Below are 26,687 nucleotides of genomic sequence, written 5' to 3'. Positions count from 1 at the left end.
GCTATGAACATAGTGGAGCATGTGTCCTTATTACCAGTTGGAAGATCTTCTGGGTATATGCCCAGGAGTGTTATTGCTGGATCTTTCGGCAATACTATGTCCAGTTTTCTGAGGAACCGCCAAACTGATTTCCAGAGTGGTTGTACCAGCTAGCAATCCCACCAGTAATGGAGTAGTGCTCCTCTTTCTCCACATCCTTGCCAGCATCTGCTGTCACCTGAGTTTTTGATCTTAGCCATTCTGACTGGTATGATGTGGAATCTCAGGGTTGTTTTGATTTGCATTTCCCTGATAACTAAGGATGTTGAACATTTTTTTAGATGCTTTTCAGCCATTCAGTATTCCTCAGTTGAAAATTCTTTGATTAGCTCTGTACTCCATTCTTTAATAGGGTTATTTGGTTTTCTGGACTCTTAAGTTCTTGAGTTCTTTGTATGAATTGAATATTAGCCCTCTATCAGATTTAGGATTGGTAAAGATCTTTTCCCAATCTGTTGCTTGCTTTTTTTATCTTATTGACAGTGTCCTTTGCAAAGAAGCTTTGCAATTTTATGAGGTCCCATTTGTTAATTCTTGATCTTACAGCACAAGTCATTTGTGTTCTGTTCAGGAATACTTTGCCTGTGCCTAAGTGTTTAAGGCTCTTCCCCACTTTCTCCTCTATAAGTTTCAATATCTCTGGTTTTATGTGGAGTTCCTTGATCCACCTAGACTTGAGCTTTGTACGAGGATCTCAGAAGATGGAAAGATCTCCTATGCTCATGGATTGGCAGGATTAATATAGTCAAAATGGCTACCTTGAGTCTAAAGATTCAATGCAATCCCCATCAAAATTCTAACTCAGTTCTTCACAGAGTTAGAAAGGGCAATTTGCAAATTCATTTGGAATAACCTAGGATAGCAAAAACTCTTCTCAAAAATGAAAGAGTCTCTGGTGGAATCCCCATGCCTGACCTTAAGCTGTACTACAGAGCAATTGTGATAAAAACTGCATGGTACTGGTACAGTGACAGACATGTAGATCAATGGAATAGAATTGAAGACCCAGAAATGAACCCACACATCTATGGTCACTTGATCTTTGATAAAGGAGCTCAAACCATCCAGTGTAAAAAAGACAGCATTTTCAACAAATGGTGCTGGCACAACTGGCGGTTATCATGTAGAAGAATGCCAATTCTTGAGTTCTGTGGGTTATATCCTTTGTATTCTGTACTCTTTTTTGCTAATATCCACTTATTAGTGACTACATACCATGCATGTTATGTTCTTTTGGGGTCTGAGTTACCTCACTCAGAATATTTTCTAGTTCCATCTATTTGTCTGTAAAACTATCCCAAATTCCTACATACTGAATTGTCCATTCATTGGGAGGCAGAGGTAGTCAGATTTTTCTGAGTTTGAGGCTAGCCTGGTCTTAACAGGCCCGTCTGGGCAAGAAAAAGAAGGATCCCAAGTACTGTATTACAGGCATATGATATCATTCTCAGCTAGCATCTGCAGCTAGTATCCTGTTCACAGTCTCTATAGAGTCCCATGGAACAGGAGTTACAAGTAATTGTGAACCACCATGTAGATGTTAGAAACTAAACCCCAGACTTCGTGCTTTTCACCACTGAAACATCTCTTTAGTCCCATGTATATCACTTCTAGAATTGGAAACTTTAAGTGCATTTGAACGAGAATGAACAGAATGATGCTAGGATGTTTGGAAGGTGGGTCATGAGTACTAACTACACAGGGCATTTCTCTATTCCTGTGTGCATGTGCTAGTGCATTCCCTACACGAATCATACCCTCTGCCTGTACTTGCCTTTTATAATGTGCTCTGTAATGCTGTTCCATTGGTTGTCAGGAGAATTGGGTTTATATAAATCCAATCCTATGAAACCAAAGAGCTAGTCTGCTCATGGAACAAGAATCCAGTTGGAAGAGAAAAGAACTCCTGCATATACTTTATTGTAAAGTTCTTGGAGTTGTTGCTTTCTCATGGGCATGACCTGTTCACTTTGTAATTTTCTTTTCTTGATCCTTTCCCCAACTTCTATCTTCATTCTTCTTAGTATTAAATACCTTGGATTGACCTTGAAATCATATAGAAGAAGACCTTGAATTTCTCCAACTCCCTTATATATGGTCATACCTAGTGATTAACCCTTAGAGGTTTTTGTATCCATCCCATCAGTTGAACTACATCTCTTGCCCTCTAGGTCCTTTCTATTGCCTAATCTAGTAATAAAGACAGCATTAAGTATTAAGTATTAAGCATAGACAGAAAAGGACGAAATAATAAAGGGTTCTTTACAGATGACTTTATTGCCTCCCTCCCGCCCTCCCGCCCTCCCTCCCTCCCTCCCTCTTAATCTGCCTTTCTTCCTTCCTCTTTTGCTCTGCTCTTCTTTTTCTTTGTTTCCAGATTTCAAGTTTGTTTTAGTTAGGCAGGGACTTTCCCTGCTTTATTTACATAGAGACTATACAGCTATTCAGGGCTCCTATGTGCTTGGTCTAGCCAAGGTCTTTTCAGCAAGGTCTTGGCATTTGGTGACACTGCATTTTCTCAACATGTCATGACATGTCACACCCTAGACAGAGTTCTGTTATTACTAATATGTTTCACGGTTTATGTACTTTTTTGAGATAATGAATGTTAAAGTCTTTGGGGAATTAAGTAAACGCATTTTATTTTAAACATTGATTCTCTGTGAAGACTGCACTTAGCAGGAAAAATATTTTAGGCCATTGTAACTGGTATAAGCACAATGAACTTTTTGAGCAGGATTTTTAATCTATAATTTTCATTTACTTAAACAATTCAGTTTAAGGAACTGAAGCAAAGAGAAATGCTGCTTACTGGCTTGCTCCCTGTGGCTTATTCATCCTTCTTCTTACAGCACTCAGGAACAAAAGCCCCCAAGGTTAACACTGCACACAATGAACTGAGCCTTTCCACACCAATCATCAATCAAGAAAATGTATCATAGGTTTTTCCATAGGTAGTCTGGTTGGGACAGTTTTCCCAGTCCAAGTTATATCAATTTTGGAACTTCAAACTTCCAGAGTGGACCCAAAAGTATCCAACATAGTTGCTCCTGTTGAATTTGTACCACTCTTGTACCTGTTGTTTAGGCAGATCTCTATTGTAGGCTGCTAGGTTTGTAGCTGGATGAGATTGATAATTCCTTTTCACCTCTAGCAATGTGTATAGTATAGTACCTTTGAACACTATACTGGTCAATAGGACTGCTTTTATGTTGACATCAATTTCCCTTCTCCATGTTTCATGGCATAGTAAGTTATATCTTCAGCAATAGGGTATTACTGTCAGGTTGTGTAGTGTAACCAGTAGTCTTGGCAGTAGTATGTAATGTTTGGAGGACATCTGTGGGACCCCTTTAGCGAACTTAAAAAGATGTAACCCATTCTCAGTACTGGGAGTTTTATTGGTAACATATTATGTCTAGTAATAGGTAATGTTCGCCCATCATATGATAACTCCATTTTAGATTCCATTTATACATGTCTATATTTTAGGAAGCCTATTGTAGCAGGTCTCTATGAGGCCTTTAAAAAAGGCCTTTAGTGTTGATTATTACCCCTGTCCTCCATCTTCTACCCTGCCTTCCTTACTCTTTCTCTCCATTTAATCCTGTTCTAGTTTCTCCAGTATTCCTTTATGGCACTATTCTAATTTCCCTTCCTTCGAAGAACTCCTCTATTTCTCCCTGATCCCTTTCTAGCTAACCTCTGTGGGTATTCTGAATGAAATTCACAAACATAAAACTTAAAAGTTAACATTCATATACAAGAGAAAACATACAGGAAACATCCAATTACCTGCAAATTTCACTGCCTTTTCAAGAGCTGAATAGTCTCCATCACTTAATAGGCATTGAGGCTCTTTCCAGTTTCTGGTTACTATGAATATAGCAGCAATAAACATGACCAGGCATCTCTGTAGTAGGATATAGTCCCTTTGGGTGATGCCCTAGCTTAGTATAGGTGGATCTTGAGGTAGATCTGCTTGCAGCATTCTGACGAACCTCCTTACTGATTTCCATAGTGCATCTACAAGTTTGTACTCTAAGGAAGTGTTCTCCTTTCTACAATTCTTCACTACTATTTCCTATCATTTTGGATTTTTTAGTCTTGACCATTCAGACTGGAGTATGGTGAAATCTCAAAATAGTTTTATTTGCATTCCCCTGATGGATAAGGAAATTGAAGGTTTAAGTGTTTCTCAGCCATTTGTGTTTCATTGTTTGAGAACTCTGTTTAGTTCTAGACCCTATTTAAAACTGTGTTGTTTTCTTGACATTTCCTTTGTTCAGTTCTAGATTTATTGTATATTGTATATTGTATATACTAGATATCTCTGCCATTGTATAATTCATAAGAATTTTATTCTTGAGTCTATGTGTCTCTTGTTCAGTTAATGGTATCTTTTACTATTCAGAAGCTTTTCAGATTTATGAGATCTCATTTATTAATTGTTGTTTTTAATGCCCGCACTGCCAGGATCTCGTTCAGAAAGCCATTTCTTGTGCCAAGAATTTCAAGCCTATTCCCTACTTTCTCTTTTATCAGATTGAGGTTCTGGTCTTATGTTCAGAACTTTGATCCACTTGAAGTTTTTTATAGGATTATACGTTTTGGTTCTGTTTTCATTCTTCTGTACACAATTTGAATATCACCATTTGTTAAGATACTCTTTTTTCCCCAGTATGTATTTTTGGGTTCTTTGGTCGAGGTGTTAAGTTCTGTACCCCCTTTCTTCTACTTTTGTCCTTTATGTCTTTGAAAGCCAGATCGTGCTGACATGATTTTTGATACTACATTAAGTGAACTTGCTGTAACTGTAAAATTGTCTCATAGTGATAACATTGAGAGTTCTCGATGAGAAGGTATTAGGGCTTTTAAACTCCAGATTAAAGTGACAGTATAATGTAAACCATGAAGATTTTCTGACTCAAATACTCCTTATTTTTATTTATTTTTAAATTAAGAATTGTATATGATAATTTCCCCACTACGTGTGCCTGTGCATCATGTGTATGCCTGGTACCCACAGAGGCTAAACGAGGGCTTGGGAGCGGGAGTTGCAACTCCTTGTGAACCATTACGTAGGTGCCAGGAGTGGAACCTGGGTCCTCTGGGAGAGTAGCCATTTCTCCAACCCCATCATTATCTTTTAAGGGACCAATAAAATTTGCACTTATGTCTATTCTGTAGGGAGTTCTGGTATCTATAGTGTATTTCCAGGTAATTATTGGTAACATGGCTTAAGGAACAATTTTCTGTCTCCAGGAGTGAGAATTCAAGACTCAAATTTCACCTTCTGAACTGACTGAGAGGTGTTCTAAACATGTGTGTGGCTTTGTCTTTGTAGACTGAAATCGCCAAGAGATTGAACACCATTTGTGCCCAAGTCATCCCATTTCTGTCTCAGGAAGTAAGTAAAATGTTCAGCTGTTAAAGTGCAATTATGTTGCTTCTCTGTTTGCAAATTAGCCAGTTTTAAGATGTTAATTTTATCACTGGGAACAAGTGTGAAGAACATCTGTTACATCTCAAATGTGTCAACCCTGTCATTCTGTCTAAGGCATCCAAGGGCAGGCTGCTGGAGGGGTGACAGTATCTCAACTCCAAATTATTATTTTTTGAAAAGTGACCATGAAGCATAAAGAAAGCTCTCCCCCTCTGTTGTGTGTATGTGTGTGTGCGTGTGTGTGCGTGTGTGTGCGTGTGTGTGCGTGTGTGTGTGTGTGTGTGTGTGTGTGTGTGAGAGAGAGAGAGAGAGAGAGAGAGAGAGAGAGAGTGTGAGAGAGAGAGAGAGAGAGAGAGAGAGAGAGAGAGAGAGAGAGAGAGAGAGAGAGAGAGTGTCTATAGCCTGGAACTGAGAGAGAGAGTGAGTGAGTGTGTGTGTGTGTGTGTTTATGGCCTGGAACTCCTTGTGTAGAATATGGCCTCAAATTCACAAAGAGCTGTCTGCTCCTTTATCAGTGCCACCACTGCTGGCTAGGCATGTGTTTGAGTAATATGTGCTTGACATGATTCAGGTACCCTTTTCTGTTTTCTTGAGCTGACTTGAAAAGTCACTGCATTAGGATTGATCTACATGAAAGCAGGGACTTCATATATAGTCAAGATTCATTCCATGGAGAGTATAGGTGGTAATCATAATAAGGATAAAATGAGTATTCATATCATCTTGATTCACAGAGTAATAGACACAGATAAGCCATATGGTTTGAGTTTACATTAATATGTTCAGAGGGAGTACTTCATAGGAGTAATTGGAGATTAGCTCAGCATTGTATTTCAGTTTTGCTTTGAAAGTGTTATCTTCTTTTCAGTACAGAGGAATAATGTTTTCATATGTAAAGATAAACGTATGGTGACACAGGAGAGGCCCAGCTTTGGGAGGTTAGGGTCTGGAGTTGGCTGTAGAGCACCTGGAGCTCCCTACTGATTTGTTGCCAGCTTTCAGTGACCCTAGCCTCAGCTAGTCTCCTCAAATTAACTGTGGCTATATATTAATTATGTGTAGAGTTGGGGAGTGGACAAGGTGAGTTTTCATTCTTTAAATTGAAAACAGAACTTTCTCCTTGGAGTAGAACACCAAAAGGCTAAGATAAATATTGGGAAAATTTCTGGTTTTTTTTGTTTTTTTGTTTTTGTTTTTGTTTTTTTTTAAATACTGCTGATGCATCTAGATTTTTTTTTTTTTTTTAATCAGAGAAAACACAGACTGACTGGTTCCATTTTTAAGTTTCAAGAGAGGTGTTTGAATAAATGTTTTGTGCACAAACACACCACCGTAACCTAGAACAGTCATCCATGTCCTGGTTTTTTTAGTATCTAAAGCCAGGTCACCATTGATGTCCATTCTGATATTTACCACCCCACTAGGAGTTTAGTAATGCCTGGAACCCTTCAGAAATAAAGGGAAGGACCATTCATTGTCCTTCTTGTGTGTTCTGTAAAGTGACTATTGCATGATGACCTACCTGCCTTTTGGTCTTTGTTGTCAGAATGAACAGGGAAATTCTTAGCTGATGCTAACCCTTTTTTCTCCTTGTTTTCAAAGCATCAACAACAGGTGGCCCAGGCTGTGGAACGTGCCAAACAGGTGACCATGGCAGAGTTGAATGCCATCATCGGGGTACGTGGCCTACCAGGTCTACCTCCTACAGTGTGTATCACCAGCTTTCATTTCTTTATGGTTTGATGGCATAGCACACAACTAAGTTTGTGTAACTTAGAGATAACTGATTTGATTAATAGAGGGTGGAAGGGGGTTCGGGTTGTGTGGAGCTGTATAGGGAAGAGGAAGGAGTCGCACAAGGATGAGAGGAGAACACTAGAAGAGGGGGGAAATAACTCTCCTAAATGGAGAAGTAGAGAAATTTACCCAGTGGTCCTTGAAACCACCCTTGCTGCTAGTGGGGTAGAAGCTTTAGATCACTTTCTAAACACTTTCCTTGTTTTTTTTTTCTGTCTAGTGCCATTCTACCACAGTGAGGTCAATATAGGACTCTGACTTATTCCCAAGTAGTTCTTGCCTTGTGCTATCTAGGCACTGGAGCCTGTGGCTGTTTGATTCTTTTCTTTCTTGTTCCCCTTTCATGAATTTTAAAGTGGCATGCCAATGAAAAACTCCCTCGCCAGGGAAGGAGTGTTAATTGTCTGCCCTAGTGCTCTGTGGCCTTTCAGGGTTCATGTCTCTGGAGTTCAGCCATCTCTTCTTGCTGGTGAAGCTGGTTTCTCTTGTCAATCACAAGTTATTTGTTCTGCATTAAGGGATCTAGTGAGCCAGGCATTCTGTCTCTTCCTTTGCTGGAGTTCAGCTCCACCCACTGCAGGACCTAAGGTGGTTCTCACGTGCTCTGCTCCTTTTAGATTAAAGGAAAGAAGGAGCTGAAATGGAGGTGGGGTCCTTTATTTTATTCATACGCAAGTCTCTCGAATGAATTCAGAATCACTCATTTATCAATTTATGTTAATTGCTTGTGAGAAGATGCCCTGCTGGTCTTTATAGTTCCCTCAGACACTTTGTAATGATAATTAGACATGCTGCTGTAGGGATTAAGAGTGCCATAGTCCAGTGCTGTGACAGACAATGGAACCAGTTAATCTATCAAGGTTTAAAATTACATCCCCACTGGAGATGGGAAAAACACAAGAGCCAAGGAGGATTAAAGAATGAGCCCCAGCTTGAAAACCCTCCTTTCATCAGTTTCTCAATTGCAGATCTGCAGTTGGGGTGCCTGTGGTAAGCTATTGGCAGTCAATTAGGTGAAATAAACTGGGAGGGTGACCTTCATTTCCTTTTAATAGCTTTTTCCTCCGTGAACCAGGGAGCTTCAGTGGATTTTCAGCTTAGATTTTATTCAAGCCGCTTTATTGCACTTGACAGCTTAGCTCTGCATAAACAGTTCTCTCTCCTTCCCCAGGTCTGGGCTCTGTCTTCCTTCCCCTCCTGTATCACATTTTGACTGTTACTTAGTGGGCTCTCTAATCACATTCAACAAAGAACACAATTATGCCTGCATTTGTCTGCTGTCTTCTCTACCCTTTTCTTGTGTAATGAATTGCTTTATTTCAGAGATCAAATCAAATATTCCCTGGCATTTTTGCACATACCGTGTTTGATTAGAAGAGACTAATCGCGATTATACTTGGAGCTGGAGCTGGAGCAAGGAATTTTTTTTTTTTTAAACAAATGAATGAGGGTGGAAAAGCCTGTTTTGATTAAAAGAAAACATATGCAAAGCAGATCTCAAGGGCCCTGTTCAACTTTGTGGGACATGTTTGTTTTCTGATAGGATCTAAATTTTTACATGTAATTTTTCTAGTCTTTGTTTGGCAGTACTGGGGATTGAACCTGTGGCCTCACACATACTAAGAAAGTACCCTACAAGTGAGCCACATGGCCAGCTATGTGTAATTTTTCAATAATAGAATCAATACTGGTCTGTAAGTTCTCAGAGATACTGCTCAGACCTCGAAAATCTTTGTACCTATATTGCAAAAGGAGGAAATGTATTTTCCAGTAGTTACTATTCATTTTGAATAGAATCAGAAAATAAAAATAGGTTATTTCAGAAGGGTGGATGAATTGCAAATTTTATTAATGGCTTTAGTTTAGGAAAACGTGTTGAGATTATAAAGTAAGATTAGCTTGATAGTAATAACCCAAGTTGGAGAATTGGGCCAAGAGTTAATGAATCACGGTGTGTTCAGCATTTTAGCATATACAGTTTTTAGTCACTCAAATGGTAGGGTCTGTATATTAATTTATGACAGGCTCTTTGAAAACTTGCACTGATCAGAAATAGCCCCTGACTTTAGTTTCATGCTATAGCATATGCTTGATTTTTGCTTGAAAAGAATTGCATATATCCTAGAAAATTGAAGTAGCATAAAATCGGACTGACAATTCAGTGGACCTTTGCACCCCTTCATTGCACATGCAGTGTGCCAGCCTGTCTGGCCAGAGGGGAGGAAGCTCTGGGAGATTGTTCATTCAGCAGCTGTGCAGAGAAAATGCAGCCTGTTTGATAGCAGCTGTCAGTATTGTTCTAGGATGGTTTAGGGTAGGGAACAATGGGGGAGGCCAAGCTCTTCATCTTCATTGACTTTCCCACTAAGAAAAGAAAAGGTTTAGTTAGACATCTATTTTAAGTGTGAAAGATCAAGAAAGAGTACCCTTTAAAATGCAAATGGATGAAGCCCTTCCCTTCCCTTCTAGGTACTATCTCTTATGGGTTGCTGGACATAGCTAAAGATATTTTAGCAAAGTAGCCTGAGCTTGTCAAGGACCCAAAACTCTTGGTGAACTCAGCTTCTGTTCTTGGCCTCTGAGCGCTCTTGACTGGGGGAGTAGGAAAGTTCTTTTTTGTGTCCTTGTTGAGTGAGTAATGCCAGTTTCTTATCATCCTGTTAATGTTCTCCAATCTAGGTGAGTTTAATTCTTTCCTACTTGCCTCCAGCCTTTATCTAGGGTACTAATATTTAAGGGAGCTTTTTTTTTTTTTTTTTTTTACTTAGTTCCTTTTCAACTAAATTACTCAAATATTTTTGTTCCTTTTTTTAAAGAGAGGATTTTACTGTATAGCTCTGTAGTTGATTTGCAGCTAGCTGTGTAGACCATGTTGAACCTCACAGAGATGCCTCTGAGTGCCACTACTTTCTGAGTACTAGGATTAAAGGTACTTGTCCAACACACCTGCTCTTTTGTTGACCTGCTAAAAGCAGCTTTGATAGTAAACTTGTTGACTGGCAGAATATTAACTACAACACTGCTTTTATTTTGTGTGTTTGTGTGCTCGTGCGTGCGTGCGTGCATGCCTGTTGATTCTTCTGCTGTTTACATGTGTTTCATTTCTGCAAACCTAGGATCCTGATCTTGAATGTGCTGCTACACATGCATTTTACTGCTGAGCTAGCACTCCAGCCAGCCATCTGTTTAGGTGTATGTACTCTGAAGTTCAAATGGGAGGACAGATGGAGGTATAGCTAGACCATGTTGGTTTTCATACTCAATAAGAGTGTACCCTAGTACCCTGCCTTTGTGATTTTTAAGAGGTACAGTAGAAATTATCTTTCCTGTCTACAAAATGCTAGATCTTTTGGTAGTGGCCTCATTGTTGACTATATAAGAAAAATTGAACAGTTTTCTATACCACTATCTGAATTCTGGAACTCAAGAAATTTGGAGGTAATCTGGGGAATCTTATTTTTCTTTGTAATCTACTTGATTACAAAGAAAATAGTGTGACTCATTTTTCATGCATATATCTTCTATGAAGACAAGGATGGTTTCATTTACTGGTTAGATTTCTACATTTCTGCTTCATAGGCAAACTCACACCTCTGTATACTTTAAACCAACTTTGTATGAAACAAAAAAAAAGCTTAGATTATTGTGCATTTGATAGCTGTGGAATGTGTGTGTGTATGGGATGCCTATGTATGTGCCCAGGTAGGGGACTAAAATTGCCTAAAATAATCACTTATGGATGTAAAAAGCACTGCACTGTTGCATGAGATGATTGGGTTAAGGATTAGCAAACTTGGATTATTTTCTTTTAACTATACATGTTGGTTCTTGATGAGATTGTAGTGTTCGGGCTTTAAAGAGGATGAGCTTCTTATTCTTAGGTCTATGCAGCTAATACCAGGAAAGCCCATCTTTAACTCAGCCTTTCATGCCTTTCTAGAGGAGTGGGCATCCTGCTACTTGGAGACCACAAAGGTACAGTAAACATGGATCTTGTTTCAAAGACTTAAACCTTAAGTTCCAGTAGTCAAGGAAGTCCTATCATTTTCTGCCCCCATTTCTTCTTTCATAAAATGGTCTCACTGTATAGCTAGCCCAGGCTGACCTGGAACTCAAATACAACTGTTTGAACTTTCCTCATACAAGGATTATAGATGTACATACCACTACATCCAGCTAGAAAATCAGTTTTTCTGTATATCCTGTTTCTCCTGGTTAAGTCAGTTTGATTTTTTATGTTAGTTTTTTAATAGAATACTACCCAGTATCTCACATAGATATGGAGCTTGGCCTTGATGTCAGGATGTTTTCATAAATGTCTCGATTTTCCCACAGTTAATGTGCATTGTAGTAACTGGAAATGTTGTAATTTCTCTTCCAGGTGCTAAGGTGTGAATTTTAGTTGATTCCTTGGTATGAGCGTTTCATACTTAAACACATACATGTTTTTAAGAGGGTGAAACTGCTTCATAGAATATAGGATATCACATTTTATAGGTCAAGCATGGTGTATGAGCTTTTTTAATATTGAGATATAGTTCATGTTAAATTGACCCTTTAAGTCATACAGTTCATTGGTTAGTATATTTAACCATGACTGTCTCATTCTGAAATGTATTTGTCACCACTGAAAGAAACCCCGTGTCTATTATCATTGACTTCCCATATCCTCTTTTCTATCACTAGCTTGAATATATAAATTCATATATAGCCATTCATATTCGTAGCACGATGTTTTCAAGGTTTTCCTGCCTCCTAGCTAAGTATCCCTAAGTGGCCTGGGAATTGCTATGTAGACCAGGCAGGCTACAAACTCACAGGGGTTTTCCTGCTTATTATGCCTCTGGAGTGTTGGGATTAAAGAATAAGCTCTGATACTCAGATAATTTATGTTTTGAGACAGGGTCTGTGGAGCTAAGAATGACCTTGACCGTGTGAGACTTTGATCACAGTCTTCTGAGTGCTAGGATTGTAGACATGCTCTACTGTGGCCCTTATGCAGCACTGGGGATCAGCTCCAGGGCTAAATGTACATTGAGGAAAATGTTCTACCAAATAAATTAGAGTTGATATTTTCAGTCAATTTTATTAAGGAACAGTAACATGGCATATATTTATTTATCCCCTTTATTTTTCCCTTTGTAAGTTCAGTAGATGATCAGGTTGTGTCTACTTGGTGGCTGTTTTGGATAATCCTGCTATGAATTATTCCCAGGAGTTGATTTCTATCCTTTTACCATATGTGTCCCCAGGATAGGACTCAGTTCTTCAGGCTTGGCAGCAGGAGGCTATCTCTGGTCCCATTTGTAAGTTTTTAATGCAGATTTTTCCTCTTCTGTTGGGAGTAAATCTAGGAGTGGGATTTGTAGATCATTAGGTAGTTTTATCTTTAATTCCCAACATCCTTTCTATTTTCCAAGTGCCTACACCATTTTATATCTCCAGTGGTGTATGTAGATTCTAGTTTCTGTCCCATACATTTTCATACCTTGTCTACTTTGTAGAGTCTAGCCACTCTGGTGTAAAGAGGTAGCTTCTTGTGTTTTAATTTACAACTCCTTTCTGGTTTTTGAAATGAATCCTTTAAGTGCTAGAGATCAGACATAAGTCACGCAGTGAAGGTGGGATAGATAGTGTGTAGAGGCTGGACAAATGAATTGGCCTCAGCACAATTCAGAAAGAGTAAAGATGGCAAGTATTATAGAGGTGTGGCTGGTTTTTACTGATCCCTTTCTGGATTTCTGTCACTTTCTTTTTGCTTTTTCAGCTTTATTGGAGCACTATTAACAAATAGAAAATCTATTTAAGAAGTACAAGTTAGTGTTTTGATTACATTATCACAATCAAGCAGATGAACATGTTAATCATCCCATAGTCTAATAATCTGTATAGGCACTTAAGATCTCTTAGCAAATGTCAAATACACAACATGGTATGCACGCAGCCCATGGCCACCATGCCTTACCTTAGATTTCCAGAAGTTACCCTATATAAATTGAAACTTTCAATCATTTGATCATCATCTCCTATTTTCCCAACTCCTGGTAACTACTTCTCATTCTACTCTGTTCTTCTCTTAGAATCCAGACCCAGGTTGGGCCTGGGGATGTCAATTAATTAAGAGTGCTTGTCTACGACATATGAAGTTCTGAATTTGATCCCCAATACCTCCACAAATTGTGTATAATGGAAAATAACTCAAATTTTAGAAGTCAGGGTTATCTTAGCTACATAATGAGTTGGAGGCTGCCACCCCCACCCCCAGCTACTCAAGGCCCAGGATTAACAGTGATAACAGCAAAGCACATGCATTGGCTGTTGGGATGATACTGCAGTGACCATGTGAGTGCAGATGTCTGTTTGAGACTATTTTATTTCCTTCAGGTATGTATCTATAGTAGGATCGCTGCATCACTTGTTTTGAATTTTTTATTTTTATTTTTTAGATGCTGTCTAGTGTTTTCTATATTAATGTTAGTAGTTTAGCTTCCCAGAAACACTATCTGTAGATTTACTTTTTGCTATACCTTTTACTAAAACTTGTCTGAACTTGTCTGGCTTCCTTTGATACTATCTTCCTGAAAGGCTTCTCAGTGTTTCTGATTGACCGCTGATGACCAGTGATGGATGCATTTTGATATTTCCTTGATGTGACCCGTCTTTTGAGAATTCCTTTTGTCTGTTAATTTGTCATTTCCTGTTGCCGAATTCAATTATGTTTTGCACATATTTTGTCCTATTTCTTGGATCATCCATGTGTTATTTTCTGGGCACTTTTAGTGCATTGCTATTTTATCTTTATTTCTTTCAAGTGGAGAATTGTTGGTCCCAGTGAGCAGCTGCTTTCTGTTTGTCACTTTTGCCCCTCTTGGACAAAGAGGCCTCTCATGTAATAGGAGATTTCAGATAGCTCTTGTAGTGGCCTTGAGGGCCATGCTGCCAGCCAAACTTCCCACTTGGTCATTCAGGGAGCCACTTTCTTTATGTTCGCCAGACCCCCGAGATAAGAACCGAAGCCGCCTGTCTTGTCAAAAACATCTGTACACACTGTTTTTCTTGTGTCTCTATGTAGTGTTAATCTACTGAGAAGTCCTAATTTTTTAAAAAAAATTCTAATGCCTGTATAGACGTGTGAATTAACCCATCCTTGCTGTCATGTTAAAAACAAGTGACAGATGACATTTGGGTCTGTGGAGGGCAGGTGCATAAAAGTTATCTAAATGACAGGACTGTTGTTTGGCTGTCTAGCAATGCCAGCATTGTATTTGACCTAAGACACATTTTTAAATGGTGTTGCTGCTTTGTGCTCTGGGAAAGAGTGATATGTACCAGAATGTCTTAGGAAACTTGGAGAGAAAGGGTTCCTTTAGTAACAGAGGGAATGAGGTGTGGGCTGCCCCTCTAGAGTTAACTGATTCTCATGTGAACCTTCTATTTAAAATAAATGTTTTATTTATTTTAAGATTTCTGCTTTTCCCATATTATCTGCTTTTGGAAGGAAGGCCAGTGTTGTGTCTGGGAACTTGATTCTCCTTTACAAGTCTCCTTGAAAGAGAGCAGGGATATGGGAACAAGCATTGAGAAGTATCGTTGAGAGAAGCTATGCTCAGGAAGTCTAAGAAGAAGCCTGTATTTCTCACTGCCTTTAGGATCCATGGTAAAGGTGGATTTGTGACAGAGTACATGGAACTGGGTGATCCTGACTGCAACATTTGTCCTGACTGCCCTGGGAGAAAAACAAAGTTGTCTTTGGAGGAGGTTGACTTCTTCCTCCCTTGTGCTGTGAACGTAAACTTGACCTTTTTTTTTTAGGAAGCAGAGAGGATTTTAGTGCTTGAGGCTCTGAGCCCTGTGTCATTTTGCATCCTACCTTATGTGAGTTGTGGCTTCAGCTGGGATATTAAACAGGAGTGTGTTTCCTTGGCTCAGGAGGCAGAATGGGAGGTGCACACTCAAGTTTCCAGTAGCCTAGAACATCTAGATGGCTGTGACCCATCTCTTTGTTCCTCAGTTTTACTACTTTTTACGACAAATTTGCTATTTTGCTCTTAAAAATTAGATAATTTATAAAAATATTTTTGTTAAAGGAAATAAAGATGTTTTAAGTTTCCTGAGCCAAAGATGATTGATCCCAGTTACCTCTAAGTGACAGAAATCTGTTTTTGCAGGGCCTGGAGAACAGGACAGGGTAGGAGTGGAAGTTTTCTGGGTAGTCTGTTGAATATTCCCATTGATAGTCATTTCCCCAACTCTTGGGTTTAAACACATGTAGCTCCTTCAGGACCGTGGCAAAGTTTAGTGTTATGTAAGCTCAGTCCTCTTTTCAGTAGTGTATTTTGATCAGCTTTCTAGTTTTTTTTTTTTTTTTTCTTTTTGGAAGTTACCTTGGAGTATGGGGGGTAGGGGGGTGTAAGTCTTATCCCTGTGGATACCTAGATAAGTGCTTCCTAGCACAGACTGGCTGCCAACTAAAACCCTGTCTCTGAGGTGCTCAGCTAGTGGTTCAGTCATGCAAGTTTGTGGAGGGCTAAGAGGGGTGTCATGCTGTGCTTGTCTGTTCTGCTCTGTGCCATCTCTTCTTCTCTAATCAGAGCTGTGCCTAATGACCCGAGGCGGGCTTGTGTTCGCTTCACTGCTTCTCTGAAGCTAGCCGTGGCTCGTGCTCGAGATGTAATGATAGTAATTGCTAGCAGGGCAGGCCTGCTCTTCATCCTCCTCCAAGCACATTTCTTATGGCAGGTGTCTCGTTCCTAATTAAGTGCTAATGAGCATGCCTAGCAGACCAAGATGCTGCTGCCAGCTTCTTCAGTTTTATGTCTCACTGTTACTGAGCTCTTAAAAGGTGACAGAGCAAGAATTAGTGTCTTTTGGATGACAGGAAGGTGATTTTACATGTAAAGAAACTGTGATTGTGATCTCAAGTGGAGAATGAGTAATTTATAAATACTTTCCAAGAACATTATTAATGCTGTGTGTTTGGGCCTCACCCCTGTTTTCCATTTACCCCTCTAATTAAAACTAATTCTCTTAGGAGTTGAAGTTTGAGATGAAGGTGGACTACTAAAGCTTTTTAAAGGTTCTGGAAGTGAAAAATTAACTGTAAAAATCACTGATTTTCATTGCCTAAGATGTTGCTTTTTGTTTACTCTTGAGGGTAGGAAACATATCTGAATTGGAATTAAAAATGAATTTCTCGTGTGGGTTGAAGCTACTGAACTCAGCTATGAAGTATTCTGTGTGTTCCAGTCAGCAGTGGGCAATAAACAAACAAGCAGTTCACTCCTGAGAAATGAGCACGAATTAGAATCTTAAGAATTTTCAAATATTACACCTTAGAAATATTTAACTGTTTTTAATATTTAACTGTTTTTACTGTCTCATCAAAAATGAATTCTATATTGGACTGCTAAAATACATCTAGATAGATGGTGATGGTTCAGGGCCATTTCTTAAATATTCGATCATTTTAAGTGTAATGCTGAGAGCAGTAGTGTGGTTTCTTAAGGACAGGTTTGTAACTTTTGCAGTGTATTAGGTGATAGAGTCAGCATAGATGGCAGAACAGAATGGGGCCTCTAAATCTCTGCAGTCAGTAGTCAGTGCTTCTCCTCTCCATCTTAACACTTTGTTCTGTAATGTAGGCAAGGAAGGTGTGTGGGGCTGGGTTTCAGGAATGAAGTTTGGGTGAAAAGAGTAACTAAAACCTTGACTCCAAGGCTTCTTCCGAGGTCAGCCTGCTTCTAGGCCCATCTCCTGTCTAGGGTAGTATGGGGCAGCTGATACTTGCTTCACCCTAGTGACCCTCAGCAAATGCCCTGGAGCTTGGCAGCTTCTGAGAAATGAGGAAGTCACTGCTTCCTTAAGGTCTCTGGAGGCCTTGGGGAGTTAGGGACGCAGTACAAGGTGTCATCCAGACGCTAGCACTTCGTGCTCTGAGTTTTGTGATAGTTAATGTTGGGTGAAATGTATTTACCCCATAAATAGTGTGGTTACTTCATTGTGGGGTATTTACCATATACCTTGGTTAACTTCAGTTAGCTCAGGACAGGTGTCCAGCGTAGAGTCAGTGACACATTGAAGTTTCACCTCAGAGGCACTTAAATCTAGATGAGGTACATACATAAATCTTTTAAAGTAGCCAGACATGCCCAATAATGAAGTTTGTTCAGGTGGCTTGCAGCAAAAAGTGGCAGGTGAAAACTCTAGGTTAGATTTGGGGATTGACCGGGGGTGATTACTGAGGGACAAAAACTTTTGATGAGTTGAAAGCACTAACCTCATTTCCTCTTTCCTACCTCTGTCTCTGTTTCCTTCTCTGTGTCCAACTTGTGGTTCCTTCCTATATCTTCTGTTATTTCTACTTTTCCCCTGGATGGTTTCTCTATCACCATTACTGCCACCACCTCCTCCTCTTCCTCCTCTTCTTTCTCCTGTTTCTCCTCTTCTTCCTTTTGCTTCTCCACCCTGTCTCTTCCTCTTCCTCTTCCTCCTACTCTTCCTCTTCCTCCAACCACTGCCAACAGCAGCAGCAGTTGCAAGCTCAGCATCTCTCCCATGGCCATGGACCCCCAGTACCTCTCACGCCTCACCCTTCAGGACTACAGCCTCCTGGCATCCCACCCCTTGGGGGCAGTGCCAGCCTTCTCGCGCTGTCTAGTGCTCTGAGTGGGCAGTCTCACTTGGCAATAAAAGATGACAAGAAGCACCATGATGCAGAGCGCCACAGAGGTGAGAGGCCCGGCAAGCCAGATTAGGCTTTGCTCCCATACTCAGACAGTGCTGCAGAGCTGTGCCTCGCTGTGGAAAGCCCCAGCCCCACACAGAGAGCAAACAGTGAGATAACAGGAGCTGTCTGTCGAAAAAGCTTGCTTTCCACTGACACTCAGTTCACCCTGCCACTCTGCAAGGTTTGCCTTGGGCAGCTGTGGGGTTTTTCCCTGATCTTGCTAGCCCTCAGGCATTTTGACATCTTAGTAACTGCCTTTTTAATCCCAGTGGCCTGTACCATATTATGGAGAACTGTTAACTGCTTAATTGGGTAATTTTCAAAGAAAGTGATGTTTGTTAAATGGGGCGAAATAAGAAGTTAAATTTGAAAGTGAATGTGTTCAAATGAAAGGCTTGACAATTGCATCTGTTACTAGTTTTGTAGGCTTTAATCCTAGTATGCGTTAAATATTGGGCAAATTGCACTTGACTAATTTTTGAAGAAAAGTAATTTATTCTGTCAAGAAATTAAAAATAGGCTTTGTGTATGGTTAAACTGTAAATCTTATGTTTACAAAAATACTGTAATCTTCAGGAAATCACTGTATTAGGAATGTGCAATGACTTATATAAATAAAGCCATTTTTTGAAACTGCCTGGGGCCTGTGTTCTAATTATTCCCCCCTTTTTTTATTTCTGTTCTTGCCTCTGTGTCTGAACGGGCGTGTCTGTGCATTTCTTGGTAACCTCGGGAGCAGACAGAGAGCCTGGCACGGTAAGTACCCCAGCGCCTGTTGCACATGAACACAGACCCACTTGCTTTTCCAAGCTGCCTTCTTCGAACACAAGCACCAAGCAGACACACAGACACCCACCCCTCGTGTAGTGACCTGGGTTTCTCAGTTTTTCTTTTTAAAAATCATTTTATTTTTGTGAGTCCTTGCCCTCTCTTCTGTTGTATAAACCTGGCCTTTGAGGAGAGGTACTTTCGTAAAGCTGTCTGCTGCAATTCCTTACTGCTCAGTGTACAGCCCAGACCTGCTTAAATGTGTGCTCTATGTGGAGTCTAGGTTGCATATAGTTTAAAAGAATATTCATTTTTTGCCATAACAACTATCTTATTTCAATCTAAATGGTTTGTTGTCGTTGCGAATGCATCTTAGTTTCTAGCTTTCCATATGTTTTCTTTGCATATTTTATTGTAGTGTAGCCTTGATCTTAAATTTACTTTAGACCTAAGACTGCATCTAGTAGTAAATTCTTAAAGATCTGGAGCTTCATAGTCAGGGCTATGTGTTTATAGACTTCATGTTTTCACAATCCCAAGTCACACATACCCTTTTATGTGCTGAATGCTTACACTGCATCTGACAGTGTTGGGGATACACATTTTAAAGATGGAGAATGAGAACCTACTCTGCTTAATGAGGGTGGCCCCCAGATTCTTCCTATTTATCCTCATTTCTGAGCACAGTAATATTTTGGCCATCTTTAAAGCGTGATTTTAAAAAAGAGAGAAAGAAATACGACAGTAAATTTTAAATCATTCCTTCCCTGTCTTTTTTCTTCCTTTCTGTCTTGAGAACTGAACCTAGGGCCTCCTGCCTGGAAGGAAAGTTCTGTATCATGGATCTAGCTCTCCAGTGCTGTCCTTCCTTCCTTCCTTCCTTCCTTCCTTCCTTCCTTCCTTCCTTCCTTCCTTCCTTCCTGTCCCTCCCCCTCTTTCCCTCCCTCCCTCTCCCTCTGCGTACCTTTCTCTCTTCCTCCCCCCCCCCTCTCTGGTGTGTGTGTGGTATAGAGTGATTTTATTATTTCTACAGTGTAGGTCCCAGGAAATGAACTCAGGTTGTCAGATTTGGTGGCAAGTATCCTTCACAGACACACACACACACACACACACACATATCACACACCTGTCAGATGGATCTCACTGCACAGCCCTGGGTGCTGAATCACAGGTATATGCCAACATCTTAAAGTTTTGTTGTAGGGGTTTAGGAAGATTGCATCTTCACAAGTTCAGGATCCCTGACCACCTTTCTGTGTAGAATAGGTACTGCTTTAAAAGTTCTCTTTGAGATAAGTCCTGCTGAGCTCTTGTATTGGGATTTGTCTAGGGGTATGAGTAATTAAAGGGAAAAGTAGTTAGGTTTTCAATGATCACAGTATAGGGTTTTTAAGGTATTTTTAGAAGGAAGGGAAGAAAACAAGACCAAAGCTCTAACTAGGAAATAAAATACCTAACAGGCAGAGTAAATTGGCTTTATTTTTTGAAGAAACCCTTATATTTTGCTATTTTGGTTTCATTATGGCCTGTCATCTTTTCTTCCATGTTCATTCAGTACATATAGTACAACATTTTAAAACCCCAGATTTGAACCTGTAAAATCAGCAGAAGATGTAGTAAAGAACTGTGTTGCATGTTTTCATCTGAATTAAGTTTATTTGAGAGAGGACTTTTCTAATTTAATATTTCTTGCCTCTCTTATTATTACTCTTTAGCCTTAAATGAATGTATTCATTGAGTGCTCCTTACATGTATGGATGCTACAGTTAGGAGTAGATAGGTACACAGCAAAGGCATTTTTTCAGTCAAGGACAGGACAAGTGACAGAAATGCTAAAAGACAGTTTCAATATGACAGCTCAAGTGTTTCAACTGGCAGGGAACTGAGAAATGCCTTGGGTACAAACAGGTTTACATCCTGAAGCTGCTAGAGGCCTTGCCCATATGTAATCTTTCCAGTAGTCACTCATAATTTTGGCTAATATCGTAAGAGACCTGTTGGATACTCATTTTTAAATTAGTATTTTAGTTAGCATATAAACTAAAAGGTTTCATTATGGCTTTTCAGAATAACATGAGTTTGCTTGCCTATATTCACTTACTCCTTACCCTTGTCTTTCACTTTTCTTTGTTACTACTGGTCTTCCTCCTCCCAAATGTCTCCTCCCTCCAGTTTCATCCTCAAAAGAGTATATTACAGTTCCTGAATTGTAGAAAGCTATAGATTATTTCTGAGTTTATATTAGATTTAGATTCAGTGAACTTCATAGAAACATGGAGGAATCCAATAATATAAAAGAAGTGATGATGGCTTGTGTCCTTTAACGTGAAAATCTTGATAAGTTTACAAGTGTTTGTGTGTGGGGGTGTCTGTGTGTTTGTGTGTGTGTGGGTGTATACTGTTTTTCTGTCTAGTAATTAAATCTTCGGTGGTGAAAATGGGAAAAGCCAAGCATTAATATAGTTTGTAGAGGAGTTGAATTGTTTTCTTTACCAAAGGTAGGTTTAGATGCAGTTACATAAAATTAGCTTATCAACTTGGTATAAAATTGAATATGAGAACCAGTGGGTAATGGAGTGTATACATTCTTAGTGCCTAAAATATTGTAGTACTATGTGATAAAGCACGGGGAGTTGGGAATCTGATTCCGGGACTGACACTGCCGCTTTCTTCTTTCACTAGGGAGATGAGAAGGATGGTTTCAAACCAATCTGACTCAATGTTTCTCTTTTTAAAATAAAATTACTGAAGACCCCTAAGGACTTGTTTCTTTTGGTGATACATTTTGACATTTACAAGATTAGAATAAAACTTTAAAAACCATTTAGATACAGAGCTATTCAGTTGTGTTAATCATTTTAATAGTAATGAAAAAAACAATGTTTTCTTTAAAACAGACTTTTAATGAGTGAATTGCTTTTTCATATTTTTAAATATCTCTAATGCTGGCTTAAAAGAAACTTGACTACATTTTGACCAGGTGGTATATTCAGTCTGTGATACAGTTGTTTTCATATGTCATTCTTGAAGACAATTTGTCTTAAGAGATTTGTGAAAGTCTCTGGGTCATTTTTGGGGGATGGAGGTTCTTGCCTCAAACTCACACAACTTGAGCCATGAGAACACTGACTCTTTACTGCTTTTTTTTTTTTTTTTTTTTTTTTTTTGCTGCTTTTATATTAAACATACTGCTTAAATTAAATGCAAAACGTGCAGATCCAGAGGATAGCAGCTGCATGGTAGGTGCTTCATCTTTATCTCACAGTGATAGTACTATTCTCACCTGAAAGCATAAAAAAACAAGTGTACCTTCACATAGGCAGTGTGTTTTAATGTAAAGGCTGAAAAAGTAACATACTATTCCCAGTGGATGAGCCAGAATACCACCAAGGGCTTGTGCTGGACTTTCCTCCTTGTTTGTTTAGTTTTGACCTATAATTCTCAAAATCCATTCCCTGCCTGCCTGTTAGCTGGTTGCTTTTTCTTAATTATTTTGTGTGCAGATGTCTCTGGGAACAGGTGTGTCATGATACGCGTGGAGAGGTCTGAGGACTGTTTGTGAGAGTCAGTTCTTGTCTTTATCAATCTCTCTGCTGAGCCAACTTGGCAGCTTCTTCCTTTTCCTAGAGACAAGGATTATACTCTTAGTCCAGGCTGACCTCAGACTGGTGGCAATTTTCTTGTTTCCACTTGCTGAGTGTTGGGATTGCAGGCAAGAGCCTACCATGTCTGTTTGTTGGTTTTTTGCTTTTAACTTACAAGCCTTTGTATGTTAGTATGGCTGTTGAACAAATAAATAGAAAAGAAAGGCCATATTCAGTGAATGGGTGTTTGCCTATGTATATATGCACCACATGTGCTCCTCTTGCTTGCCAAGGCCAGAAGAAGGCTTAGGTTGGAACAGACAGTTATTAGGCACTATGTGGGCCCTAGGAACTTAACCTGAATTCTCTGCAAGAGCAACAAGTGTTCTTCACTGCTGAGCTATAAATAATTAATGAAATAATGTACAGATACTGTTTGGTTTAAAGGTGACTTGCGTTAAATTTTGTCTAAAAGGAGTGTCACTTAAACACATCTGCTTGAAGTTCTTAGCTCTAGAGGACCAGCAATAACTAGATTTCTTTAGAAAGAAATGGCAAAACAGGCTAAATGTGGTAAGTGCATTCCTGTACTCCCCGTAAGTGTGGGTTCTTCCCTTTAAAATGCAATTAGGAGAGCAGGCAGGATGGCTCAGCTGGGAAAAGTGCTTCATGATCCGAGCTCAATCCCTTGGGCTCACATAGTAGAAGGAGAGAATTGACATCTGCAAATTGTCTTCTAACCTGTACATGCATGCTGTGCTAAGTGTATATCCCTTCCCTTTTGGGTACACACACATACTCAGAAAACAAAAATATTTTTAAAATGTAAAAGACAGGTTGTACAGTGCATTTATGGATGTGAGGGTCCATCTGTCTGGGTGGCTGTGTGTCCTCCATGGAGCTGATCCAACCGAGTGGACCTGCTCAGTACAGCGCACTCAGCTTTGTTGACGGTAAATAAGGAGAGGGAGCAGTCTTTTGCCTGACTATATACAGATTAAAATTTGAGAAAAGATTGCTTGGAAATTCAGGCAAAAATTCAGATGACTCCTCTTGGATGTTGACTTTTAGGTACTGTAGGAAATGTGAACTGTACCTAGGCAGTTGCCTCCCTACACAGTCCTGTTTTGGTGGTATTTATCACTGCCTGAGAAACCTGAAATTCCTGCTGTGAATTAACTCCTGAAGGAGACAAGATCACCTAGTAATCTTAGATGGTTGGGGTTGGTATGTACCTGTGATGGTGGGGGTGGAATTTCTTTCCTCAGATGAGTGCTAAGGCCTGTGCCACCTGGAAAAACATTTAGGTCTATCCCACTGTGATCATTGCAAACACGGGTGTCTTTCACCACTATCAAGTTTTACTTATTTTTTAATTTTATTTTTGTGTGTACGGGTGTTTTCCCTGTATGTAAGTATATGCATCACATGTGTGCCTTATATTCTCAGAGACTAGATGGGAATAGAGCCTGTATTGCAGATGATTGTAAGCTGCTGTGTAGGTGCTAGGAAATGAACCGAAGTCCTGTGAGATGAGCCAGTGCTCTTAACCACTGAGCCATCTGTCCAGTGCAGCCCCCATAGCCAGGTTTAGACTTCAGTTTGCATCTTATAATTCAAAGACGTTGTGAACAGGCATGTGGTTCTTTTCCATTTTTCTTTTGACCTTGTGATGATTGCTATTTTCCCACTGGAAATTCATATCAGCAGCCAGTAACAGCATCTGTATGTTTAAGCTGTAGACACAACTGCTGTCAGAAATCCAAATGACTCAGGTCCTGACCTAATGTTTTGTCAATGTGGGGGCCATTTCTTACATTAGAAAATGCAGTTTGAGTATCTTAGTGCTTGGGTCTAAAGAATGTTTCAGACCTGAGTTTTAGATTTGGGAATATTTGTAGACATATTGGTTGTAAATTAAAATGCTCTAAAGCTATTGTTTAAAACGTTTAGGTTTAGGAGCTTTGTAATTTTGCCTTTTAGCTTAGAAATTCTCAGCCATATCTGGGCTGTAGAGAATGGAGAGGCACCAGAGTACCCCAGCAAGCAGGCTTGGCACACTGACTTTCCTGTCTCTGTGTTATGAGTTGGAGACATAATTGTGTTAAAAACCACTTAAGTTGTGTTTAAGTATTCTGTTCCAGAGTGAATTTGTTTTGCTTTTTTAGAAAAGTAGTGTGAAGGGCAATTTAGGGGGCTGAAAGTTGGTGACAGAGTCATGTGGCTTAATATGTGACATTCAAGTATAATATCACAGGCTCAGTCTCATCTCCTACAAGGCCCACCTGCATTTGGCAGGATAGATCTCTGTGGTCCTGGTACAACTTGCCCACATTCTGCATGTAACTGTGGGACAGATGAGCCCTCTTCAGGCTTGCTGCAGAGTTTGGAGAGGTTGTGTGTATGCCCTGTGGATACATTCTCTACTTTTCGTGTTGACAAGTGGTGATCCCTATGGTTATGAGTAAAAAGTGCATTTTCTTTTTTGAAGTGGGTAGTAGAAAATGTGAATGACCGATTTGTACTGCTGCAAAAGTGTAGTGTAGGGTGATGGCTTAATTGCCATCATGTGTAGATGAGACAACAGACAGATGTGATGGGGTGCATCTTTACCTAATTGTTTTAATGTTCCCCAAGAAGTTAATTGTCAGTGTGGAATGTACTATCAAATTAGGTTCCCACCGTCTTAGTGTAACTGAGGATAAATGAGGTGTCTCAAGTCTCCAATCTGTGCCTCTGACACAACCACTTGTCCTGCCGGGAAGAGAATGTTCCCAAGGGAGTCAGCATAGCAGCTGGAGAATCCATTTGGATTGTGCTCTCTCTTGACTTGAGGAAAGCCTGTCTGACATCTGCTGTGCCAGGAAGTGGCTCTCTTGTTTGCTATTGGTGGTTTCAAGGTTTAAACTTGTTGTCAGAGAAATTTCTCAAGTGCATGGAGGTTTCTGAGTGTTTGAGAAATAAATGTAGCATTCACAAAGCATTTTGTTAAATACAGGATTCTCTGAATCGGATTTGTGCAATCACTACTGATAAGTTGCTAAAGAAGAATAAAGTTCTTGGACCAAGATCATAAAGCCTGCTTTTATCCTTATCAAAGTACCTGGGTCTTTGCAGCTGTATTTAGTGGATTCCCAGAGTGCAGTGATAGCAAGATAAACTAATATCAAGCTGGCTTGAGGTCCAGCCAGTGCTTGTCCTGTAAGTTTTTACAGAAAAGTATGGTTGTAAAATTGCATTTGGATTTTTAATGTTGGATATTTTAAGAAATTATTGGCCTCTCTTACCACTAGGTTGACTACTTTGCTGTCTTGTTCAGTCTTAGCCATTTACTGCAACAGACAACGCCCTGGTGTATTTCATGAAGGATGTTCCCTGTTACAACAGTGTCATCGCTCTTACCTCAAGGGAATGCACACAGGTGGCTTTCTCTGAAATGGGTATTCACATAGCCTAGGCTGCCCTTGAACTGCCTGCCTGAACTTCCTACTTGTTGCAATTCTAGGCTTGTGCCACTCTGTTAGCATGCCAGGTTGTTTTACTGGAAGCTTTTTCCCTTGAATAACTCCATAGCTGTCCTCTGGGTAGTATGGGTAGATGTGACTCTAGGAAGCTTGTATCTTTAATAGTTATTTGTTTGCAGTTGGTGTAGATGCTCCAAGATTTCTTCTGCTCAAATAAATTAGGTTGTCCTAAGGGAAGAAGCCCCTTTGTGCTGGGGTCTTCACCTTGTCCAGTCATTTCCTGTATAGTTTCTGCATACAAACAGGAGAAACTAAGCAAGTGAGGTTGACCTGTATTTTCTTTCTGAGATATGTCAGCTAAGCCTCCCCCTTTAGAGCAAAAACATGTTCAGCACATAAGGGCAGAATTTTAAGTTTGTTCATGTTTGTCATATTCTCATGGGCTGCATAAATCTTAGTTTGAGTTCTTGTAGAAAACACAAGAGAAGTAAGGTGATTTTGTTTAACAGATTTTTAAAACAAAAACTTAAAATGCAGCCTGAAAAATCCCAGTCCTTGAGATGTTTGTGATAGAATTCTGCCCACTGTTGACAGTGCTTGACAAGCCCTGTAGATTGTTTATACTTATCAGCAGCAAGGTGAACTGACAGCCTCATGTTTTAGCCAAGATAAAAAAAGTTGTTGTGGTTCTGATTCTAATGTTGGTGAAAACCTGGTGTTGTTTTAAGTCTTGACTCAGCAGGCATCTATTTGATGGGTTCTGTGCAGGAAATTAGAATCTTTGCAAGCTCTTTGCCATGGCACACAGGTCTAGAAGGTCTATAAAACTCTGATCTGTATAGAACAGCACCCAGGTATTGCTT

The 26,687-nt window shown here is 39.7% G+C and overlaps 1 protein-coding gene across 13 annotated transcripts in view; it reads left to right on the top strand.

Annotated features, from left to right (window-relative positions):
• Positions 1 to 26,687, top strand: part of Tle1 (TLE family member 1, transcriptional corepressor) — an 85,322-nt gene that overhangs the window by 24,260 nt on the left and 34,375 nt on the right. For 3 of the 13 annotated variants that reach the window (XM_021200871.2, XM_029539479.1, XM_029539474.1), the window contains exons 5-8: positions 5,387 to 5,449; positions 7,088 to 7,162; positions 17,809 to 18,010; positions 18,748 to 18,764. In XM_021200871.2, the coding sequence (XP_021056530.1) occupies positions 5,387 to 5,449; positions 7,088 to 7,162; positions 17,809 to 18,010; positions 18,748 to 18,764 (357 nt within the window). Of the gene's footprint in view, positions 1 to 5,386; positions 5,450 to 7,087; positions 7,193 to 12,361; positions 12,589 to 17,805; positions 18,011 to 18,747; positions 18,765 to 26,687 lie in introns of those variants that run through there. The other 10 variants (XM_021200870.2, XM_021200869.2, XM_029539473.1 and 7 more) reach the window with 5 other exon arrangements.

Source organism: Mus pahari, chromosome 6 (genome assembly GCF_900095145.1).
Source record: "Mus pahari chromosome 6, PAHARI_EIJ_v1.1, whole genome shotgun sequence".
Classification (NCBI taxonomy): Eukaryota; Metazoa; Chordata; class Mammalia; order Rodentia; family Muridae; genus Mus; species Mus pahari.
The sequence above is the reverse complement of the archived record's forward strand: the minus strand, read 5'-3'. Positions and strand labels throughout refer to the sequence as shown.